General features: G+C 37.6%; 2 protein-coding genes across 3 annotated transcripts in view; both read left to right on the top strand.

The window, feature by feature from the left end:
* Window positions 1-4356, top strand: part of LOC109834355 (geranylgeranyl transferase type-2 subunit beta 1-like) — a 15371-nt gene extending 11015 nt beyond the window's left edge. For both annotated transcript variants that reach the window (XM_020402362.1, XM_020402363.1), the window contains 2 exons: window positions 4086-4176; window positions 4266-4356. In XM_020402362.1, the coding sequence (XP_020257951.1) occupies window positions 4086-4176; window positions 4266-4302 (128 nt within the window). In that variant the 3' untranslated portion in view covers window positions 4303-4356. The remainder of the gene's footprint in view (window positions 1-4085; window positions 4177-4265) is intronic.
* On the top strand, window positions 13287-24336 carry LOC109835308. The gene is made up of 5 exons (XM_020403290.1): window positions 13287-13588; window positions 13667-13947; window positions 14089-14449; window positions 14734-14980; window positions 24106-24336. Exons 1-5 carry the CDS (start codon window positions 13287-13289, stop codon window positions 24334-24336), a joined length of 1422 nt encoding a protein of 473 aa, XP_020258879.1.

Genomic DNA, 24648 nt, shown 5'->3' with positions numbered 1-24648 from the left:
CATAAAAGTTGTATCCTTTGTTTAAGACAAAGAAAGAAAATTGAGTTTTTGTTCAATCAAAACAATATTGGAGATAATTGTAAAATGATTCTGTGAAATAGAGGGCCGATCTACTGAGTGAACTCACAATTGGAAGTTTCTAATGAAATATTTCCACCTGAAAGTTTGGATTTGATCCATGCTTCTATGTCTTTGCATCACCAATTCATAGTATCAAATGAAAATCTAATTGTTTGTCCTAGTAATTTGAAATTATTGACCAACGTATAATCCCCTATAAAATTTGGTGAGGACTTTTTTTTGGTTTAAATGCATAATGAGCATGATTTGAATAGAGCTTCAATCTACAGAGTACTGAGTGAACTCATAGTTGAAAATTTCTAATGGAATATTTCAATCCAAAAGTTTGGATAAATTCATACTTTTACATCTTTTCATCATCAGTTTACAATATCAAAAGAATCTATAATCCGTAGTCCTAGGAATTTGAAATTATAGACCCGCAAAGTGGAATTTGCCACAAAGCTTAACATGTAATCATGAAGAAAATTTGTTTTGAGCATTTTCTGTAATGCAAAATAAGAATGATGTGAGTAGTTGTTTTGTTTTCACAAAAATCCACTTGACATTTGATAAAATAGCTCCAACAGTTTAAGTTTTTGTATATTTTTGTGACACATTACCGTAGGGTGAAAATACATTGGCCTTATAGTGATACAAAGCTCACAACTTTGATGAACTACTCATTGAACATGTACCCAAGGCTATATAGGGTCTTGCAGATGCTAGGAATGTGTGAAGGTAACTTGCTATGCATGCATATACTTTTACACATAGTTGTGCGATTCCCTGGACGACCCCACTACCCCCACAAAAGAAAATTGTCGTACAGTTCCTACAAACTAGTTCCCGGTATATTTGCAAACTGATTCCCTCCGATACACGAATTGGTTCCCCAAAATTGGCTTACTGCTTAGAAGTATGTGGGGCGCAAAGTCCCTTTTAAGTGTACACGCGCAAGACGCAATGCTATATTCAATGGAGTAAAAGGAGGCGCATAATAGTATATATGAGGCACATAATAAGAAAATAGTATTCTATTGTCGAAAAGAAAAAGAGAGTTCTTTTTTATTCCCATAATCATGATGAAAGAAAAGATTTTACAGTTTTATTTTTGAGGGGAAACAATAATTTTGTATAGTTTTGCTATATGCTGAATTTAGAAAACCTTATCATAGTATAACTATACAAAATTATTGTTTTCCCTCAAAAATAAAACTGCAAAATCTTTTCTTTCATCATGATTATAGGAATAAAAAAGAACTCTCTTTTCCTTTTCAACAGTAGAGTATTATTTTCTTATTAAAGTTTTAAGAATAGTGTTTGAAAAAGGCTTTTGTTGCCGCTTAGAGATGCTGCCTTCGAGGCTTTCCGAATGGAAATCACCTCGAAGAGCGAAAGAAACGTGATTTATCCCTATAGGCATGCAACTCATTACTTAAAGCACTGAACAATTGACTTCATGGAATCACGATAAAGCACTTCTATTTTGATGCACACACTTCAAGGCAAGAGCGGGAGGTTTAAAAACGTTGCTCTTTATTTCTTCCATAGCCTCAAGGATTCATTTTCTTCTTTATAATTTTATTAATGTTTAACCATCAAAGCAAATATCTTATCTAAATTTGCATTGAGTCTACATTTGTCGGTTCATTTTGTACTCTCTGTTGATTCAACTTGTTTTCCTGCAATTTTGAATCTTATATTGTTTCGTGTATCCTATTATGTTTTTATTCATTTTTGTGAGTAGATTCCTATCTTGTTTGTGAGTAATGTTTATTTCCTTGTCCGTATCTTATGTGGAGTAAGTGTCATATTGGTCGCGTTGAGGTGTTAAATCCGGCAACTACGCCCTAACATAAGGTGTGGGATGCATATATGCATAACTTATACGTGAGCCTCAGTGCGCCTTGTGCCTCGTGCCTTGCTTGCCTCACTGTTCTTCACTATTCTTCTGTTGTTTGTGTTGGGAGAATTTTTTTGAAATAGGCCGGTTTTAGAAAATATTTAGCAAAACCGACAATTTTGCTAAATATTTAGCAAAACCGATATCTTTTTGGCCAGCCTTGGTTGGTTGGCCAAACAGAGATCGGTTTTGCTGAATTTGAATTTTAAAATATACGGGACTAGTGGTTCCGTGTGTTTAGTAGCTACTAATCGACCACTAAACTAAACTCAGAAAAACCTACGAGACTAGTAGTCCCGTGGGTTTTCTCTTCACAAATACAAAACTGGCAACTAAACTTTCACTTTGGACAAATGGAACTGCACCGTCGGGTCGACCCTCCTCCCTCTCCTCCGGCGATCCCTCTCCCTCTTCTCCGACGACTCCCCCATTGTTGTCTCCGACGGCGTCATAATATCGTCCTCTGACCTCTTGTCCTCCCACACCTCCGCTCTCCTCTCCCACTTCCAGGCCTAATACCATGCCCTCGACCTCGTCTCGCCGCCCGCCACGACGCCTCCCAGCTCCTCACCCTGCACCCGCGGCGCTCCCAGCTTGAGATTCCCTTCCTCTGGCTCGACGACTTCTACCCCTCCCTCTTTACCATCCTCCTCCGGACCCTAACCATCTTCTCCTCCCAATCCCTTGTTATCCCCAAGATCAAGCAACTAGAGTGGGGAATTCGCCTCTTGGTCCCCTCCATCGCCGACAGGTTTCGCAACGCCTAGGCTCTTGGCATGTATCCCTGATTAAAAAGGCCGGTTTTGTATTTGTGAAGAGATAACCCACGGGACTAGTACTCCGTGGGTTTTCTGAGTTTAGTTTAGTGGCCGATTAGCGGCCACTAAACACACGAGACTTCTACCGACCTTTTTTGACTAGCCTTGATGAGCTGGCCAAAAAAGGTCGGTTTTGCTAAATATTTTTCGAAACCAGTCTATTTCAAAAAATTCTCCGTTTGTGTTGCATTCTTTTATTTCTCTTTCACTTGCTCTTTTGTTAGTGTCTCCTCCTTTCTTTTTTTCCCCTCTTTTATTCTTTTTTGCTATTCTGGTTACTATTGCAGAATAAAGTCACTTACTCAATTATATAAGGTTCTAATATGTTTGTTTTTAGTTTACGCTTCTCTTTTTGATATTTCTCTACTTCACTATTAGCTATATGCCATCCTTTTAATTTTCTTCCTCTTCTTTGCTATGATTCTTCCCTCTGTTGCTTCTTCCATATAAGGCTGCCTAATCTTTCTTCTTCTTTTCTTGTCGGCCTCCTATTCTTTTCTCTGTTGTCTTTTCTCTACTATGCCTTGCTATTTCTTTTTCGTTTTTCTTATCTCAACGTTGTTTTAGAGGTTGCTTTTACAAAATCAAAGTTTCTTAATCAGTATTACAGAATGAAAATTCTCGGCATGGAAAAAAGAGTTGCCTTAAATTTAGTATCAATGATCATCTTATAGGGAAATTAGTTTGTCGATCATAGTTTGTAATCATAATTGTGCTCAAAATCTTGAGGAGAAATGTGCAGTTGTGGTTGTGCAATAGAGGCACTTGCTCGCTTTCGCCTTGCACCTTGCTCATCAGGCACGTGAAGGCCTTTGGGCATTGCTTTGCTCCTTGCATGTAGACTGTTGAGTCAGTGCAGCAGTTGAGCTCACTTATTTATTAAAGAAAATCTTTAATATAGATACGAAAGATGTTATTTAAAGTAGCTTTAGTTTATTATAACATGTCTATAGCTAGTCTTTTGCTTTCTTACTGCCCAAAACCTGAGTGTATCTGTTTTCAAATTATTGTACCGCTATATATTATGCACTTGCAATATTATAATTTTAAATTTAAACTATAATTAAGTTATGAGACCTATGTCTCAAGCCTTGAAGGGTACGCTTTATTTTATTGAAGGGTTCAACGCATCACCTTGTGCTCCTGGGGTTTTCATTATTTGTCAAGAAGCTTATGTCTCCCTGACAAATAAAATAAAAACCAAAGAAAAGCTTATGCTTGAGTATCAGTTACTCTGGCTTTACCAACATATGTTAATGTAGTAAATGTCTGATTCCTTCAATGTTTACTTTTTTCTGCAGGACTTTCACTTATGGAATATCCGGGATTGAAGTCTATTGATCCTGCTTATGCATTACCCGTGGATGTGGTGAATAGGATTTTCTTTGGGAAGTAAATGGATCCACATACATATTAATTAATTCACAGCCGATTGTCTGTTGAGCATGAAAGTTGACTGTGTTCAAATCTTTACTGTTCAGGCTGATTGGTGATCAAAGTTCTTCTAAAGTGCTGTGAACGGTAACTGCGTTGGCTGGTCACTGCTATTATGCTATGCAGTATCTGATTGTGCCAGGGCCCAACCAGGCCGAGTTCCGGGCCGGCCTGGTTTATTTTTTTTTTAATTCTATTTAAAATTTAAATTATACAAAAAAGACAAAAAAATTAATAAAAACCAATAATTTTATTAATCACTTAAAATGACATAAATTATAAATAAAAAAATTATAAAAATAAATTTTTTATTAATAATTAATAAATTATTTACAAATTATAAGTATAAATTTATTTTGGAATTCATCGCATCACAATAGATAAGTACATCCTAACTAGGTTGATACCTACTCATCTATATCACTATCATTTATAACTATTTTTAAAATAATTCTTTACAAATTTTAAGCTAAGATATAAAAATTACAATTTAATGAATATTATTTATTCTTTATATCTATCTGCTAGTCTCAATTCTTTAAATTTATCTTTAATTCCAGCCATCCGATCGATGGCTTGCGTTCGGTTCTCGTACCTCCATCAATCTTGTAAGCACATTACCGCTTGTACAATATACAGATCTAAGCATGTTCTTTGATCGTCGATCAAACGTTTTGCTGTGCTGAAGGCGGATTCCGAAGCTACCGTCAAAACCTGCACTGTTAGTAAGTCACGCACCATGGTGGAAAGTATAGGATATGAAACTGATCCATATACTTTCCACCATTGTAAAATATCTAAAGCATTTCCTTCACATTTAACTAAAGAAGCAGATAAATATTCATCTATTTCAGAAACCTCCAATGATGACGATCCAAGTCCAGATCCACCAGTTAGCTCAGCTACCATTGCATACCTATCAAAACATACACTTTTACCTCGGGATGAGCTCGAAGAAATCGAAGCTGTAGACTGTTGTGTAGCTACACCATGTCTAGCTGCATACTCATCATATAAGGTTTGAAAATAATTTCTAATAGCTAAATGATGAGTAGTAGCTGTAAGGGTAGTTCCATCATCTAAGTCTATAATCTGATTACCATAAAAGGATTGTAACAAATTTTAAAGGCCAATATCCTTCAAGCATGGATCAATAAGAACCCCCAAACCAAAAATATGAGGAATATGCCTAAAGTACTTATTAAATTTGCTCTCCATTTGAAAAATCATAGATTCAAAAGTATCATCGCTACGATATTTCCTAAATTTTTTTTGAATATTTACAATTTGTAAAGCAGCTAAAGTAATGGTTGGATAATAACAGCTAGATAATAACATTGTAGCATCATAAAAAAATTGTAACATTTTATTTAAATTACATATAATTATCCATTCATCTTCAGTTATTCCATAAGTGCTACAGAACTAGAACTAGAAGCATAATAATTTATAAAATCAGTTATAATGTCTTTATATTCTATTGCTACATTTAACATTGCATATGTGGAATTCCATCTATGGTCAACATCTTTTGGAATTAGTCTGGGCTTTACATTTTTTCTTTTACAAAATTGTTTCCATTTTTTAAGTCTTTGTTCAGAAGCATTATGCATATAAGCAACTGTTCTAACCTTTTCTATAATGGGTTTAATTTCAGTAAATACACTTTGAACAATTAAATTTAAAATATGACAGATACACCTAATATTAAAGATCACCATGACATGGCAATGACAGAGTTGATCTGATAAAATCAATAACTACATTGTTATTACTTGCATTATCTAGTGAAAGAGAAAATATTCTTTCTGAAATTTTTAATTTCATAAGTTCTTCAATTATTAAATTTGCAACATTAATACCAGTATGTGACTCTTCTATTGCAATAAACGAAACAACTCTTTTAAACATTTGCTAATTTTCATCAATCTAGTGTGCTGTGATACATAAATATCCAGTTTGTGCTCTAGATTTCCAAATATCAGAAGTTAAAGAAAATTTACAGTTTAAATTTTTAAAATAAGAAATTATTTTTCCTTATTCCTCCTGATAATATTTTAAAATATCACGTTGACAGGTTTGACGAGAAAATTTTTTAAATGCAGGATAAAAACCATCTCTAAACATATCTTCAAATTCATCATCTTCTACTAATTTAAAAGGAATATTTTTAAGAATGATAAACCTGATTACGCATTTCCTGGCTCTGGCAGCGTCATAGTTCCAACTACCGAGACTACTAGAAGAGGAGGATTAAGAAATCATAGATTGTCGGATATCACCTTGAGGAGTCTAGCCTTTGTTATGTTTATCTAACTGGCGTTTGAGGTAGTTGGTGCCGCTCTTATGATGAGCTTGAAAAATCTTGCCGCACAACACACACTTAGCCTTCTGAGTGAGGATCCTACCGTGTTCATCCTTGGTGACGTCGATTGTAAGGACCGTGAAATTTTGATATTAGTTAAAATAAATTTCTAGTATTTTTAAATATTTAATTATTATTTTTGAAAGAGTATTTATATTTTCCTCGAATTTCTAGATTTTTCTATGATTTGAAGTCTAAGTTTTATATTTATTTAAATGATTTAAATATTTATAAATTTATTTAGTGCAGTAAATATTTCTGGAATTTATCCGTTGTGTTACCGATACTATTAGGTATCATTTTGAATAATACGTGGTATTATTATTATTATTACGAATATTTTCGTATAATACGTTGTATTATTAATTACGTATTATTTGTATAATTTGTTGTATTATTTCTACTGTTGCATATTACCGGTCGTATTAGTACGACTAGTACGTTTTACTGTATAGATAATTATCCCATAATTATTTGATTTTAAATGTAAGTAAATATATTTTTATTATTAATTATTCTCGTTTAATTGTACAATATGTGTATATTTCGACTATTTCGTATCAACTGTTGTATTAGCACAACATGTATGTTTTTATTTGTAGATAATTATTATATAATTAGTTTAATTTTTAAATTTCCATAATTATTTATTCTAATTATTTTTGTTTTAAACCTTAACCCTAAACCCTAATATACTATATATATATATATATATATACATACTACTTATGTGAGTCCTAGTATCTAACGCCTGCCCGGCGGCCCAGTGTAGTAGTAATATAATATAATACTATATATAAATCTCTTCTCCTCCTCCTCCCAAAATCCGCGCAGCCTTCTTCTTCCTCTTCCTCCTCTCTTTCTCTCTTCTCATCATCTCAGCCCATCACCCGCGTCCGCCATCACCAGCCCAAAGCTTGACCTCCGGCCACCTTCAACCCCTTAGGGCCCCCTGCGCCTCCGACCGCCTTGGCCCCCCTCTTTCAGATCGCTATCACCCAGCTCGAGCTCCTCCCTCTGAAACCCACAGTCGCCCCTTGCCGCGCCCATGAGTCCCACCACGTCGACGAGCTCGCCTCCCCTCCACCTTCTCAACACCTAGCTTCGCCTCCCTTCCGCCGTGACGCAACGCTCCGACCAAGCCCCGGTGCACAGATCCTCCGACCAGTTCGCTGCCCAAACCATCCGCCCCGTCTCCTCCATCGCACGCCACCTGTTCGACGATATGTCAACGCACATCCAGTGGAAGAACCGCCCCGCTGTAGGCTCGCATCGTCGACGTCGACTCGTTCGACTTACCCGAGGCAAGATCCCTTTTACTGTTGCCTCGTATTTCCAATTTTTAGATATATTATGAATTAATGCTTCGATTAGACTGTGATTTGATTATGCTATAGTATGAAGATTTTGATAACTGCGTGGGTTTGTTGATGGTTGATATTAATAATGATATTAGGATAATTAATTTAAAGGAATAATTATTTTGTGTAAAAGTGGTTATTTTGAGATGTTTTTGAATTATTATGATGAGAAAAGAGATTATTTAAAAAAATGAGTTGGTTTTGAATAATTATTAAAATAGATGATTTAAAATAATTTAGTTTAAAAAAACAAGTTATTTTAAATTGTTCAACTATTTTGAGAAAATATTATTTTAGAATAATTATATGAATTAAAAGAATTTATTTCGGTAGCGGAATCATTTCTGGATAATTATATTAATTAAAAAGAATTTATTTGAGAACGAAATCATTTGACAAAAATTATGATAATTTTAAAAGAAATTATTTTAGAAAAGGAAATATTTCTAAATTATGTAGACTATGTTTATGATTTATAATTCTTAATCTTGATTATCTGATATGCTATGATATTATTGCACATGATTAGTTGCATTGATTGTTCCTGGTTGTGTTTGAAAACCCTTAGTAGTTCATGACTTAATGGCCTCGTGCGTCATAAACAGACTTAGTGACATGTGTGAGTGAGTTGACTGAGTTTTAGGTGGTGAACCCGAGTTTCAATGAGGATTATGGTTGATTTAGAAAAACGAGAAGAGTTGGGATGGGGAAGTTAATGTTCATGTGATCGGATAAGGCTGTTGATGTATCTTCCAGGCTCGCGTCAGTGGTTGGTGTTGCCACTGGGGTTGGTTTGTAGGGCTAAAGTGAAGTGTGTACATCATTTTGGTCAGTGGGAATTTATTTCGTCACTCGAGTTCTGTTTGAAGTTCGGACCAGGCGGAAATGAGTTTACGTGTAGTCCTCTGGCCGCATGTGTAGCGGGATTGGATGCACGTAGGGGATTTGTGAACAGTCAGTATTCGATGACAGGAGCGTTGACTCTGTGTGAGATGTGACCAGTGACCTGTTATAGAATGACTAGTTACATGACTTTGTTTTTTGGCTAGGTATGATTTCTTGTGAGATATAGGCTAGTTGTGTTTCTTTTCATACATAGATTGGGGTTAATATTTAATGATCTACAATTTGAGACATATGGTTTATACATGAGGGTTTCCTTGTTTGGATTATTTCGCTCGACGTACTACGTCTCTTGTTGTAGATTTTTAAGTATTAATTCTATCTAGTTGTATGACGTTAATAGTTGGATGATTAGACTGATCGCTAGCTGCATGATCTCGTTACCTGATCGATTTTAGATGCTTTATATTTATCATATTTTAGTAGTGTTTTCGCATGTTGATTTTGTCAGATTTCCAGTTGCACGTTCTTTTGTCATTTCTGTTATCGTATCGTTTTCTGCTTGGGTTTTCGTTCGCTCTATTTGTTTTGTGGGGTCTTGCCGTGTGCCATACACGCTGACGTACACCTGTTTTCTCTGGTGTACGTCAGACTTAGAGGAAGAACAGGTTCAGCTGGGAGATCATCAGGAGCCAGAGGATTCTCAGCAGGAGTGCCTTGCAGACGTAGTAGAAGAAGAAGCCGAAGCTTAGTTATTCCCTTTAGTTGTTCGATGGTCTTAGCTTACTTTTTAGTACTTTTATTTTCTGTCGGATCATTGTATTTTATATTTTTCTAGTATTTCATTCAGATAGTTTTGTATAAGGGTATGTTTGGCCCGGATATTATGTCTGGGATGATATTTCAGTCGTGATATGTATATTATTTTATTCTGAGTTGTTTATTATATTCTCGCCACTGTGCTCGGGGACCTGTGCCTTCGCTTTATATTTGCTCGACGCTTAGCGTATTAGATTGAGCAGAAGAGGTCGAGTACTTATTTCTCCTCAGTCTAATACGTCGCGGGCTTGTTCACGTTCTGATTCCCTGGTATTTTAGGAAGCGGGGCGTGACATCGATCTTCTCGTAAAAATTCTACACATCGGATCTTGGCCTTTTAGGAGCTCTTGGTGCAGATTCGTCGTCACCGGATTCGGGATTAACATCGGTAGGAGTAGACCCAGTAGGAGGACTCATTTTAAGATCGGGAGATAGGTTTTGCTCTTCATAATCAGATCCGGAAGCCATTTGATGAAAGGATTAGAAAGTATAAGAGAGTATAAGAGTATAAGAGAGAAGTAGATGAGTTTTGGTGTGAAGAAAACAAATAAAAACCCCCCTCTATTTATAGAGCCAGCCCCCTAAATAAATGACCAAAATAACCTCACAAAATAGCCATTTTGACCGTTTTTAGGGACAAAACGGTCAAAAGGCCGTTTTTGACCGTTATGGCCGGGCCGGCATTTTTGGCCACAACGGTCACTTTTTGTGACCGTTACTGGCGGGCCGGGCACCGGCCCGGCCTATTTTGGCAATGGTCACCCACCATAGGTGACCGTTGCCACTGGCTCCGGCTGCCCGGCCCGGATTTTTGCCCGGCACCGGCGCTGTTCCGGGCCGGGGCGCCTAGCGGGCGCCGCTGAGGTAGGCCGTACCGGCCCGGAACCCGATCAGGCTTGGATTTTCGGGCCCAGGCCGGCTCCGGGCCTTGTCCGGGCTGGGGGGCTTTTTGGACAGGCCTAGTGGTAGGTCAGGCTTATTTATGAAGATAGGATTAAACATTGTTGAACATAGTCTCGTTTAACATTTTTTACCCAGCCTTTTCTTGAACGAAGAGTGCAACGAGATTATTTGTGCGTTTTTATCTATTTGGGTTGTTTTGATGGCTTACTCTTATTAACATATTTAGATGAGTCGCAAAATGAGGATGGCTTACTGTAGCCATCTCATAACACTTATGAATTGTGACTGTTGACGGGTGTAAGAGGAAGGATATTGATGAGTACTTAAGGATTCAGAGACAGAGGCTATGAAATGTAACATGAGTCGGACTAAGCTATGTATTTTCCTAGTCCAGTCATCATGAGATGAAATTGAGAAGAGCTCATCTGCAGAAGATTAGAAAATTTGAGTCGAGAACCATTATCAACGAGTTGATAAAGAATTCCCTTGGGGGAGAATTCGGTAATTTTCTCAATATTTGTGGTGTTTGAGAGGAAACAACTTATTTACAAGCAATGATCACGACTGAGCAAGTCAAAATCGCAGTTAGCATCTAGTGTTTGGTTTTGTTGAAAATAGAACGGCGGCGCGTGTCCATAGCTGTGGTCGAAGAAAAGAAACGGAGAGAAAAAGGAAGGTGGAGAAAGATTAATAAATAAACATGTTTGCATATATATCATGATGATTGCAAATCACGAAAGAGCAAAACTGATCATTATTCCAAATAGCTTATTGGACCTATCACAATTACACCGCCTCATTTTATCATTTTTTAGCGTATATCATCCCTTCTTTATATATAGGGAAAAATGTGTCAGGGCCCCAAAAGCTAAAAAACCATGTGACGAGGCCCCTTGTATTTTCCCCCTTGTGTATAAGCCCCAAAAAGCAGCCTCTAATATTTCTAGGGCCCTCCACGTCAGCTGTATACAGCCAGAGGCATTATATTTTAAAAAAACCCAACTTTGCCCTTCTCCTTCTTCCCCAGACGCTTCGTCACCTCTCTTCGTCACATCCCATTAAATGCAAACTACTATAAGAAATGGAGGGAAATTTCCCCCCTTTTTCAGTCTATCATGAGCAATAAATATCTAGTTATCCATTACTCTTCCATTACTCTTCCTCAGACCCAAATTCTCTCCATTACTTTTCCTCAGACCAAAATTCTCTCCATTACTCTTCCCTCCACTTCATAATGGCTGAAAAGGACATCACCTGCATCGTAGCTTCGGGTGATAGAGCAGTATTCATGAAGATTAACACTTCAACCACCATTCTTGATCTAAAATTTGATGTGTCAGATAGGTTAGATCTTCCATATGAATCATTAAGTTTGTCATTCAAAGATGAAACGAATGGAAGCTTCAAATTTCCTATTGAGAACGAGGGGGATCTGTCGTCTATGGTGGAGCATTGCCATAACAGAGGATTAAAGGAGGTTCACATGCAAGCTTTCAAGGAAAAAGAGGATTCTTCAAAAGTCCACAGCGCCGTTCAAGTTCGAGATGACATGTAGGGGCAAGGATTTTTTTGATGCTAAGAACAATATTCATGTAATATCAGTTAATGTTAGTTCATTGGATTATAGCTCGGATTCTAATAGATTTGTTAGTTCTAGCCCAGAACTTGTAGTTATAAACCCAACCCTCGTTTTTTAATTCAAACTTAATAATTCTCGCTTCTACGTTAGTTCTAGCTTCTATTACCCTAGTTCTAGCTTGTATACAGCCAGTTCTAGCCCACAACTTGCTAGTTCTATACCCAGCCCGTGTTTTTAATGCAAACTTGTAAATTCTAGCTTCTACGTTAGTTCTAGCTTCTATCTCACTAGTTCTAGCTTGTATACAACCAGTTCTAGCCCACAACTTGCTAGTTCTAGCCCACAACTTGCTAGTTCTAATCCCAGCCAACGTTTTTAAATGAAAACTTGTTAAATCTAGCTATTACGTTAGTTCTAGCTTCTATCCCACTAGTTCTAGCTTGTATACAGCCAGTTCTAGCCCACAACTTGCTAGTTCTAAACCCAGCCGATTTTTTTTCATGCTAAGTTGTTAATTCTAGGTACTACGTTAATTCATGTAATATCAGTTAATGTCGGTTCTAATAGATTTATTGTTAAGTATAATCTATTAGTTGTTAGTTCCAATAGACTTATTGTTAGTGCTAATCGATTTGCTATGAGATCTAGTTCAAACTGTGTTAGGTCCAACATGTTAGTTCCAAGTGACTTCATGTTCGGTCTAAACGTTTTCATGTTAGTTCTAAATGAAATCTTGTTAGTTCAATTGGATTCCACGATAGTTATAACACAAGCAGTTGATGTTTTTTTGTAGAATCCTTATTTGTGTTATTTGTTGATGTTTCTATTGTATAGTTTATGATCATTTGTTCATGTTTTTTAAATTTGCAGCGCTACCAGCAGCATGAACTCAAAAAGCATAGAGGGTGGCCCGCCGTTGTCGACGCCCACATGTGTTTCAGATAGGATCCCCAATGATAATCCTTCTGGAGATAATGTTCCGATGATTGATGACATGATTAGCAGATCAGAGAGGATTCTTGCTTGGTGGCACACTGCTTTAACCGGTGAGGGACAACGGTTTGAGAGTGCGAAGGAATTAAGATTGGCTTTACTATACTATTCCATGGCCAAAAAATTTGAGTACTTGTTTGCTAAGAATGAACCGAAGCGTATTCGAGTCTTTTGTAGGTTCAAGGAAGCCCAAAATTGCCCGTAGATGTTATTTGCCTCTCCATCACAAAATAAGAACAGACTTGAAATCAAAACCTTCGTGGACAACCACACATGTGGGAATTTTGGCAATAATGCAGGTCAATTTAGGGCGTCACGACAATTCATTGCGACCCAAGTATTACCCACGTTAAAGGTCCGACCAGATTTACGACCTATCGACGTACAAAAGGAGTTACTAACTTCGTATGGGCTTAGGGTCGATTATAGCAAGATATGGTGGGGTAAAGAAAGAGCACAAGAGCAACTATATGGTGATGCCCATGAGTCCTACGATCAATTACGATGGTAAAAGAAGATAATATCTATAATATAGACACTAATTTCATTTATGTTGATCCTAACATATAATCTCCAATGGTCTAGGTATGTAGAAGAGGTTAAGAAGACAAACCCAGGTAGCTACATTCATGTTGAACAAAATGAGGGGAGGTTTTCAAAGCTATTCATCTGTTATGCTGCCTGCATAAATGGGTTTTTGAACGGTTGTAGACCACTTATATTTTTGGATGGTACATTTCTGAAAGATCGTTTCAAAGGTATACTCCTCAGCGCCGTTGCATACGATGGAAATCAGGGGATATTTCCATTAGCCTATTGCATCTGCGATCAGGAAAATACTGTAAACTGGAATTGGTTCTTACAAGGTTAGTTCGGGTAATGTTAGTTCTACTAGAATTCATGCTAGTTCTAACTCATTCGTTGTTAACTCTAACTTCAAATATGTTGACTACAAATATTTCGTTGTTAACTCTAACTTCAAATATGTTAACTACAAATATTTATAGGTTTATGGTCTATTCTCTATGAAAGGCCAGATCCATACAACCCTCCACACAAGCTAGTTATAATATCTGATGCGGATAAGGGGATCAGAGAAGCAGTCAGAGAATATTTTCCGGATGCTATACACTCTAGATGTGTTCTGCATCTAGTTGAGAATTTCAGGACAAAGTTGCGGGATTTGGGTTTCAAGGCAAAGGATACTCGGATTTTGGGCAACCTTTTGCAATCTGCTTGTTACAAATATACTAAAGCAGAATGGAATGACTATGTGGAGGACATTACACTGGCGAACGAACGAGCCTACAATATTGTCATGAACTACGCTCCAGAGAACTGGGCTAACGCATTTTTCCCCGGAATTAGGTAATTTATAAGCTATGTCATTTCTTATTTCAGTTAGTTGTTTGCCTAACTAAATTAGACATGAATGCATACACTGGAACTAACTATAACCTAGTCGGAACTAACATAGGCGATATACCCAACACTTGTAATAGAACATGGGTAATAACCCAGTTAGCTGGAGTTAGATCTAACTGTGTACCATCTAGAACTATCACGGTTGAAGCTTTCACTAAGAACTACTCACCTAGAACTGACATGAACTCTAACTCAGTATTTTTGATGAATTCCCTGTTATGTTCCAGATATGGTCACGTTACATCAAATGTTGCAGAGTCATTCAACAAATGGATACATGAGGCTAGGCTTCTACGGATACTACAACTCGTAGAACACATACGTAAACAGATTATGGTTCGCATGAATGAGCGACGATTAATGGCTGAAAGTTGGAATGGATTTCTTTGTCCCAAAGCTGAACTTGTTCTCAACGAGAACATGGAAAATGGGCGTCCATTGAATGTGCGTCAGTCTCATACAAGATTATTTGAGGTACAATCCCATAAAACTTGTAAAGTGGATTTTGACAATAAAACATGCACGTGTCGCGCGTGGGATGTAACCCGTATCCCTTGCAAACATGCATGTGCAACCATTATGTTTATGAAGAGGGATGTTTACCAATTCTGTGACTGGTTTATGACGGTTGAAGCTTTTAAAAAGAGCTACGAGCCAATCCTCTACCCCATCCCCGATTACGAGAAGCGTAGCGTACCACGGGAGGAGATACAGATCCTACCACCATAAAAAAACAAAAGGAAAGGGAGAAATAAGACCAGGCGTATCAACAACAGAACAGTTTACACTCTCGATGTCATGTGGAAGGTCACAACCGTAAAACATGTAATGAATCTATTGCTGACTAAGTACTTGATATGTTGTTAACTATTTTGCTTGTATATTTACAAACTAGTACGTTTTGTTTAATGTTGAAAGTATTCTCATGTGTGATGAGAACTAGCATCATCTCCACTAGCAAAAATGATGTAAGTATTAGAACTATACGAGAACAAATAGATCTGACAATGGCTAAGATAGAACAGACACGACAGCATCAAGAACTAAAACCACAGCAGCTAGAACAAACATTGACTATCCTAGAAATAACACGACAGCAAAAATAAAAACTGCGCAGGTAAAATACGAAGGCTGGTTTTAGAACTAGCAAGTTGTGGGCTAGAACTGGCTGTATACAAGCTAGAACTAGTGAGATAGAACTAACGTGGAACCCAGAATTAACAACTTAGCATGTAAAAAAAGAGGGCAGGGTTTAGAACTAGCAAGATGTGGGCTAAAACTGGTGGGATACAAGTTAGAACTGGTGGGATAGGAGCTAGAACTAACGTGAAACCAAGAAATAACAATTTAGCAAGAAAAAAACAAGGGCTGTCATTAGAACTAGCAAGATGTGGGCTAGAACTGGTAGGATACAAGTTAAAACTAGTTGGGTAGGAGCTAGAACTAACGAGGAACCAAGAAATAGCAACTTAGCATGAAAAAAATAAGGGCTGTCATTAGAACTAGCAAGATGTGGACTAGAACTGGTGGGATACAAGTTAGAACTGGTGGGATAGGAGCTAGAATTAACGAGGAACCAAGAAATAGCAACTTAGCATGAAAAAACAAGGGCTTTCATTAGAACTAGCAAGATGTGGGCTAGAACTGGTAGGATACAAGTTAGAACTGGTGGGATAGGAGCTAGAACTAACGAGGAACCAAGAAATAGCAACTTAGCATGAAAAAAACAAGGGCTTTCATTAGAACTAGCAAGATGTGGGCTAGAACTGGTGGGATACAAGTTAGAACTGGTGGGATAGGAGCTAGAACTAACAGGGAACCAAGAAATAACAATTTAGCATGAAAAAAACAAGGGTTGTCATTAGAACTAGCAAGATGTGGGCTAGAACTGGTGGGATACAAGCTAGAACTGGTGGGATAGGAGTTAGAACTAACGAGGAACCCAGAAATAACAACTTAGCATGAAAAAAACAAGGGCTGTCATTAGAACTAGCAAGATGTGGGCTAGAACTGGTGGGATACAAGTTAGAACTGGTGGGATAGGAGCTAGAACTAACAAGGAACCAAGAAATAGCAACTTAGCATGAAAAAAACAAGGGCTTTCATTAGAACTAACAAGATGTGGGCTAGAACTGGTGGGATACAAGTTAGAACTGGTGGGATAGGAGCTAGAACTAACGTGGAATCAAGAAATAACAATTTAGCATGAAAAAAAACAAGGGCTGTCATTAGAACTAGCAAGATGTGGGCTAGAACTAGTGGAATACAAGCTAGAACTGGTGGGATAGGAGTTAGAACTAACGAGGAACCCAGAAATAACAATTTAGCATGAAAAAAAATAAGGGCTGTCATTAGAACTAGCAAGATGTGGGCTAGAACTGGTGGGATACAAGTTAGAACTGGTGGGATAGGAGCTAGAACTAACGAGGAACCAAGAAATAGCAACTTAGCATGAAAAAAACAAGGGATGTCATTAGAACTAGCAAGATGTGGTCTAGAACTGGTGGAATACAAGTTAGAACTATTGGGATAGGAGCTAGAACTAACGAGGAACCAAGAAATAGCAACTTAGCATGAAAAAAACAAGGGCTGTCATTAGAACTAGCAAGATGTGGGCTAGAACTGGTGGGATACAAGTTAGAACTAGTGGGATAGGAGCTAGAACTAACGTGGAACCTATAATTAACAATTTAGTATGAAAAAACAAGGGCTGTCATTAGAACTAGTAAGATGTGGGCTAGAACTGGTGGGATACAAGTTAGGACTGGTGGGATAGGAGCTAGAACTAATGAGGAACCAAGAAATAGCAACTTAGCATGAAAAAAACAAAGGATGTCATTAGAACTAGCAAGATGTAGGCTAGAACTGGTGGGATACAAGTTAGAACTGGTGGGATAGGAGCTAGAACTAACGAGGAACCCAGAAATAGCAACTTCGCATGAAAAAAACAAGGGCTGTCATTAGAACTAGTAAGATGTGGGCTAGAACTGGTGGGATACAAGTTAGAACTGGTGGGATAGGAGCTAGAACTAACGTGGAATCTATAATTAATAATTTAGCATGAAAAAACAAGGGCTGTCATTAGAACTAGTAAGATATGGGCTAGAACTGGTGGGATACAAGTTAGAACTGATGGGATAGGAGCTTGAACTAACGAGGAACCAAGAAATAGCAACTTAGCATGAAAAAAACAAAGGATGTCATTAGAACTAGCAAGATGGATATCCAGAATGTATGTGTATAATATGTACTAAACTCCTTCTCAAAGTAATTGGGTCAAAACCCATTATAATTCCTTTTAGCATACTCATGTGTGTAGTACTACACTATTTGTGAATTTACATATAAAGAAGTGTGGCTCGAAACCCACAAACATATCTCAAACAGATGCAAAACAAAAATTCAGGTAACAGCCTTAGTAATCGACTACTAGGCTAAGTAGTCGACTATACTGAGCCATCCAAACTTTGTAATAATATATATTAGTATCAATAGTCGACTATTAGGAATATTAGTCGACTACTCTACAAACACACAGTTTCTGTTATACTCAACTGGGCACCAGTAGCCGACTACTAAACTTATTAGTCGACTACTCTGTCAAGACACATATTCTTTCGTGCACAAACAGTGCTTACATCAATTGTATATATCATGATATTAAAGCGAGATTTTACACTTGGTATATGCAACAAAAATTATCCGAATCATCAAATTAAATTATTATATCTTCCAAACTAGGGTTTAACATCCTAATTAAACAATTTCTTCAATTATCTCATATGTAAACAAAGTGATTATCAACACATGATAAAAACTACTCATGAACAGAGGTAAATTTTATTTAAATATATTTATCATATTTAGGTATATCACAAACCTAAGGTTTAAGCATGATTAATTAACATGACAACTCAAAGAAACCTTCACATAATATATCAATTATTTCAAATCAGTATATCTGTAGTTTTTTGCAGAACATATCATTAGTAAATTAAGCATATCTCTCTAGACAAATTTTTTTTAAGAATAGTTTTCTGTTTTGAAAACTAGATTCACAAAGCTTTTATTTGATACTGGTTTTTCTCAGTTTGGAGTTTATATGATATCTCAAATTTTCAGTTAAAAATTACACATGTCAGTTTTCTACAATCTATGATGAAAACAAAAACTAAACCTCTTTATAATTCAATTAGACAACAAAATTAGGGTTAACACATGAGTTAAACATAATTATCAAGTTTAAAAAATTAAATATTTAATCACCCCTAATGATCATGATCACGTTACTATCATAAACAATTAGGAAAAGCTAATGATCTAGCATTGGGTTAAGATTTATCATCAAAAATCTTATCTTTTTCATATTAGGTTAAGACTTAAGCATGAAAACATTGATTAAATACTTTTATAATCATTAAATACTATAGGGATGGGTTTGGATGCAGATGATCTTGCCTTATCACATGTGCAAGCCTCTGAAACTAATGTGAAACGACTCCTCATCGCCAAACGTCGTAGATCTCACCTTTTCCTCGCTTCTCGCCCTCACAATACGCTCCCAAAATCTCAGGGCTAGGGTTTGAGAAAGAGGAAGAGGGTATGCTAGAGTTTGAAACTCTGATAAAAAAATAATAACTTTCATGAAAATACATGTGTGTGTGTGTGTATGTGTGTGTGTGTGTGTGTATATATATATATATATATATATATATATGCAAACCCGAAATAAACCCGTTTGACCTCAACCAGAAAACCTTGTCTGACTAGGAAAATAACTTTCGGTATTTTAGTTGTAACTTTCTCATAAGAGCTTGGAATGAAGTGATTTAAGATTTGTTGGAAATCTGTTGAAGAGACCTACAACTTTGGTCTTTTGCTTTTTCCAGATTCAAACTGCATCGGTGTGTAAAATATATAAACTCTTAATTGGTCATTTTTTCAGATTTCTCTTCGTACATGTTTTGTGCATTTGCACTCATATATTCACAAATATACATTGAATTAATCTCAAATCAATTCTTATATCATACTCAAACATTAAAATATGTTATATTTTCACCATATAACATATTTATTATTATTTTGCACATAATATTTTAATTTTTATGGTTTTACATTCTTCCCCCTTAAAAAGAATTTCGTCCCCGAAATTCCACAATCGTATCCTAGAGATTAATAATATCAGAAAAGCATGTTAAGGGAATAATCCAGATAAGGAAACTCTCATATACACATCTCGTACCATTAATCTCCAGATATGAAACTTAAAAATATTTATACTTAACAATCTAGAATGTCAATATTCCCACTTAACCCCTAACTAGACGGGACTAGTACGTCAGGCAAAAAATCCAAATAAGGAACCCCCACATATGTATATCATGTGTTCCGAATGATTAAGAGTTAAGTGTCAATACCTCCATTCTATTGTTAAATATGAATATAACCATATAAACAATCTATAAATATCAATCAAAATCAATCAACCCACTTGCTCAAACAGGTGCGGGTAGTTACGGCATAACATATTCGTGCCCCCAAAAATCATCATTGATATCTATACTTAACGATCTAAAATGCAAATACTCCCAGTTAACCCCTAACTAAATGGAATAAGTACGTCGGGTGAAAAATCCAAACTAGGAACCCCCATATATATACCGTGTGTTCCAAATACTTAGGAGCTAAGTTCTAGTATCATCATTCTAGCGTTAAGTATAAACATGACCATACAGATAACCATAAATCATAAACAAATCATACTGAAATTTTAATTTACATGTTCAAACATGTGTGGGTAGTCGCGACACATATCATCCTCATGCTCCTCTGAAGTCTCCTAAGTTCCTCTCCGATTCCACTAAACTTTAACTAAGGGTATCACCTTAGTTCTAAGCTTATTGTCCTCCTTGGCAAGATTGCATACCAGAATCTCAATCACAGTCAAATCATCATGAATCTCGACCTCCGGTGCGTCCAACACTCGCTTCTCCTCCTCATCACGTAAATGCTTCTTAAGCATAGAAACATAGAAAATATCGTGTATGCTTGACATCAAGAACGGACCAATGTACCTCGGGGCAAGCTTGCCCCGTCTACCAAAATATTGTACACCCTTCATTGGTGATACTTTTAACAAAACATAATCTCCAACCTAGAATTCTAATGGTTGTTGCCTCCGGTCTGCATAACTTTTCTGACAACTTTACGCTGTAAGAATGCGCTCTCGAATGACTGCTACCTTCTCTGTAGTTTGTCTAACAAGCTCCGGTCCAAGCAATAGACTGTCTTCTGGTTCTGTCTAACAAATAGGTGATCCGCAAGGCCTCCCATACAATGCTACATACGGTGTTATGCCAATAGTCCCTTGATAGCTATTATTATAGGCAAACTTAATCAGAGATATGGTCCTCCCAACTACCTTGAAAATCAATAACGCACGCTCTCAACATGTCCTCTAATATCTGGTTCACTTTCTCCGTCTGTCCATCCATCTGCGGGTGAAATACACTAGAGTAAGATAACTGGCTACCGAAAGAGTTCTAGAAGCTTCTCCAGAAATGTGCTGACTTCGTCAACTAATTCACTATTACCCAAACTGAATTGTTCCCCTTCTTCGATTTCGGCAATCCTACAATAAAGTGCAAAGAAATATCTACTCATTTCCTCTCCGGAATGGGTAAAGACTGTAGGGTTCCTGCTGGCCTCTGATATTCTGTCTTCACTTGCAGGTAGGTAAAACACTTACCACATACTCCATAATCTCACCACGTATGTCGCTCCATCAAAAGTGTCTCTTCAGGTCCTTGTACATTTTCGTTGTGCTTGGATGCACTATGTACCTAGTACGATGCGCCTCATTGAATAAGTTTCTTCTTCAGTTGTGGATTTTCCGGCATCACTAGTCGGTCTTTTATTCAAAGTCCTCCATCTGCTCCAACGGTCTAATTAGCATTGGGCTCTTTAGAAATCTCCCCCTTTCGGGTTTAAATCCAAGTGTCCTCTAGCTGAGCTCTAACCACTCTATCACTCCAAGATGATTGCACGGACAAAGCTCTAAAAAATGCGCTGTTCCCATCTATCTCTGGTCTAAAGTTGAACTGGTTAAATGTGTAAAGATCTCGATACAACGAATACCTCAAAGCCGAAATCCGATGACGACTCTTCCTACTCAAAGCGTCTGTTACGACGTTCTTCTTCGTTAGATTGTAATGAATCGCGAACTCGTAATCCTTAATAAATTCAACCCATCTCCATTATCTCTGATTTAGCTCTTTCTGAGAGAAGAGATATTTTAAATTTTGATGATCCGTGAATAGCTCGAACTGCACTGTATATAGGTAATGTCTCTATGTCTTCAGTGCAAAAACTACTGGAGCTATTTCCAAGTCACGTGTGGGATAATTTTTATCATGCGTCCTCAACTGACACGAAATATATGCTACCACTCTCTGGGTCTACATCAAAATACCTCCTAAACCCACTAACGATGTATCCATGTAGACAACAAAGGTCTTCTCACTGCTCGGGATGGTCAAAACTGGTGCTGTAGTTAACTTAGCCTTTAAAGTTTTAAAGGCCTCATGGCACTCCGTGCCCCAAACAAAAGGTATACCCTTTTTTGTAAGGCGTGTAAGTGGCATGGCTATCTTTGAGAAGTCCTTAATGAACTTCCTGTAATAGTCGGCCAAACCCAAAAAGCTACGAATCTCTATGACTGTTGGCGACGGCTCCTAATCAAGTATGGTCGTAACCTTAGCTGGATCCACTGCAATGCCCTCTTTGTCGATTATGTGGCCTAGAAATCTAACATTAGATAGCCAAAACTCGCACTTGCTGAATTTGGCATATAGCTGATGCAGCCGCAAAATCTGTAATGCTAATCAAAGATGCTACTCATGCTCTGCCTCTGATCTTGAATATATAAGGATGTCATTGATAAATATTATCATGAACTGGTCCAAATATGGACGAAAAACCAGGTTCATCAAGTCTATGAATACCGCGGGTGTATTGGTTAGCCCAAACGGCATGATAAGAAACTCGAAGGACCCATAATGAGTCAGAAAGACGGACTTGGTAATATCTATCTCCCGAACCCGCAACTGATGATAGCCAGAATGAAGATCAATCTTTAAGAAGTGCTACGCTCCCTATTGCTGGTCGAACAAGTCATCAATCCTCAGTAATGGATACCTATTCCGAATAGTGACCTTGTTCAACTCTCGATAATCTATACAAAGACGCGTACTGTCATCCTTCTTCTTCACGAAAATAACCGGCGCTCCCTATGGAGAATGACTCCGATGAATAAAACCCTGAGACAACAACTCGTCTAGCTGAGTCTGTAACTTCCTCATCTAAGCATGTGCCATACGATAGGGAGCTCGAGATATCGGTGTTGTGCCTAGCTACAACTCGATACAGAATTCAATCTCTCACATAGGAGGTAACCCCGGTATGTCCTGAAAGACATCCTAAAAATCTGACATGACTCTAGTCTCACATAACTCAGCACTCCGATCTCTCAGCATCACCTCCTCAATATATGCCAGAAATAACTTCGCAAACTAGTTTCCCTGTGAGGTCGTTACAATCAACTCAGACCCATCGGACGCTTGCAAAATGACTGCTTTTGCAAAACAGTCAATGCTAACATGGTAAGATGATAACCAATCCATACCAAGAATAACATTGAAATCTGACATCCACAAAACGATTAGATCTACAATAAACTCGGACTCATCTAAGCTGATAACACATCTCCTATATACGCTCCCTAATAGAGATACCTCCCCTAAAGGAGTAGAAATGGATAGCGGTACATCTAAGGGATGTGCGACTAATTGAAACCTATCCATAAAAGCGTGAGATATAAAAGAATGGGAAGCTCCGGAATCGAACAAGATCCAATCTAGAAAAGAGTTCACTAAGAAAGTACCTTCTACTATAGATCCGCTCGCACCTTGATCACATGGTATGACTGCATAGACTCTGCCTGTTGCTGATGACTGCTAAACTGTTGGCGGTGGAAATACGAGACTATTTATCCCTTAGGAATCTCTTGAATGGCACGAATCTGGCCTACCAACCTTTCAATTCACGAACCGGTTGGCGGTGTCTTAATCATCTGCTGTTGGCCGTAACAGCGACCCTGCGACTGCTGACCCTAATCACGGTTTTGCTGCTGATCGTGTCCTAGTCTCTACTGCTGGCATTGAAAATTCTTGCCTCGATGTGGAGTCTTCTAAGTCTTACAAAAGGTTTCTTATCCTTGCCCTTGTCTCCGGACAGTCCTGCTTTCATAATTAACTATCGGTATGTCTCTCTATTCTAACCGGGCTAGTTCTAGCTACTTATCGAAGTAGTAGGTGAAATCCTCCTATGAAATTAACATTCACTGCTTCGGCATAAACTGAAGTTGGTGCTATCCTCTAATGATATCCTCTATGCTGAATACATCTAACTTCTTCTTTGGTACTGAGTCAACGTTAAGAAATTTTTACATATTCCTTCTATTTATAAGCTACACATGAATCCGGTGTGCCCTGAAACTATAGTGCTCTCAGTGTTTGATATTTTTCTTATTTTTACAGAGCCAATCCTCCTACTCTATGGCACTATCAACAGTTGGTTATGGTGATGGTGAAATCGTCAGTATTACCTCTCTAATTGGTACGGCTGGTACAATTGGTGGTGAAACTTCAGAAAGTAAAATCTGGCTCGTTACTCGCTCCTTAAGTGTACTAGTCTCTGCTTCTGAAATTGGTATTACCAAATCGATCAGATACTATAAAGCCTGTTGCGGCTCGGGCTCACCTCTCTAGAAGAATTTCTAGACTCATTAAAATGAACAAGAAGTTTAATCCCCGATCTAACAACAAATTTTTTGAATGCAATGAACCGGGTCATATCGCCAAGGATTTCCCCAAACTCAAGGAGAAATACATGAAGTACAAGAAGAAGAAAGCCATGTATGCCGGATGAAAAGAATCCGAACCAAGTGATTCGGATAGCAATGAAGAAGGAGCTAAACTTGCTCTTCATGATCCTAACATTTGCTTCATGGCCTATGAAAAGGAGTTAGTTTCCGACACCGAAAGTGAATCCTTTTATATGCAATGTGATCTAGCTATGGC

The sequence above is a fragment of the Asparagus officinalis genome, chromosome 3 (genome assembly GCF_001876935.1).
Source record: "Asparagus officinalis chromosome 3, Aspof.V1, whole genome shotgun sequence".
In the NCBI taxonomy this organism is placed as follows: domain Eukaryota; kingdom Viridiplantae; phylum Streptophyta; class Magnoliopsida; order Asparagales; family Asparagaceae; genus Asparagus; species Asparagus officinalis.
This window is presented reverse-complemented; position numbering and strand designations above follow the sequence as displayed.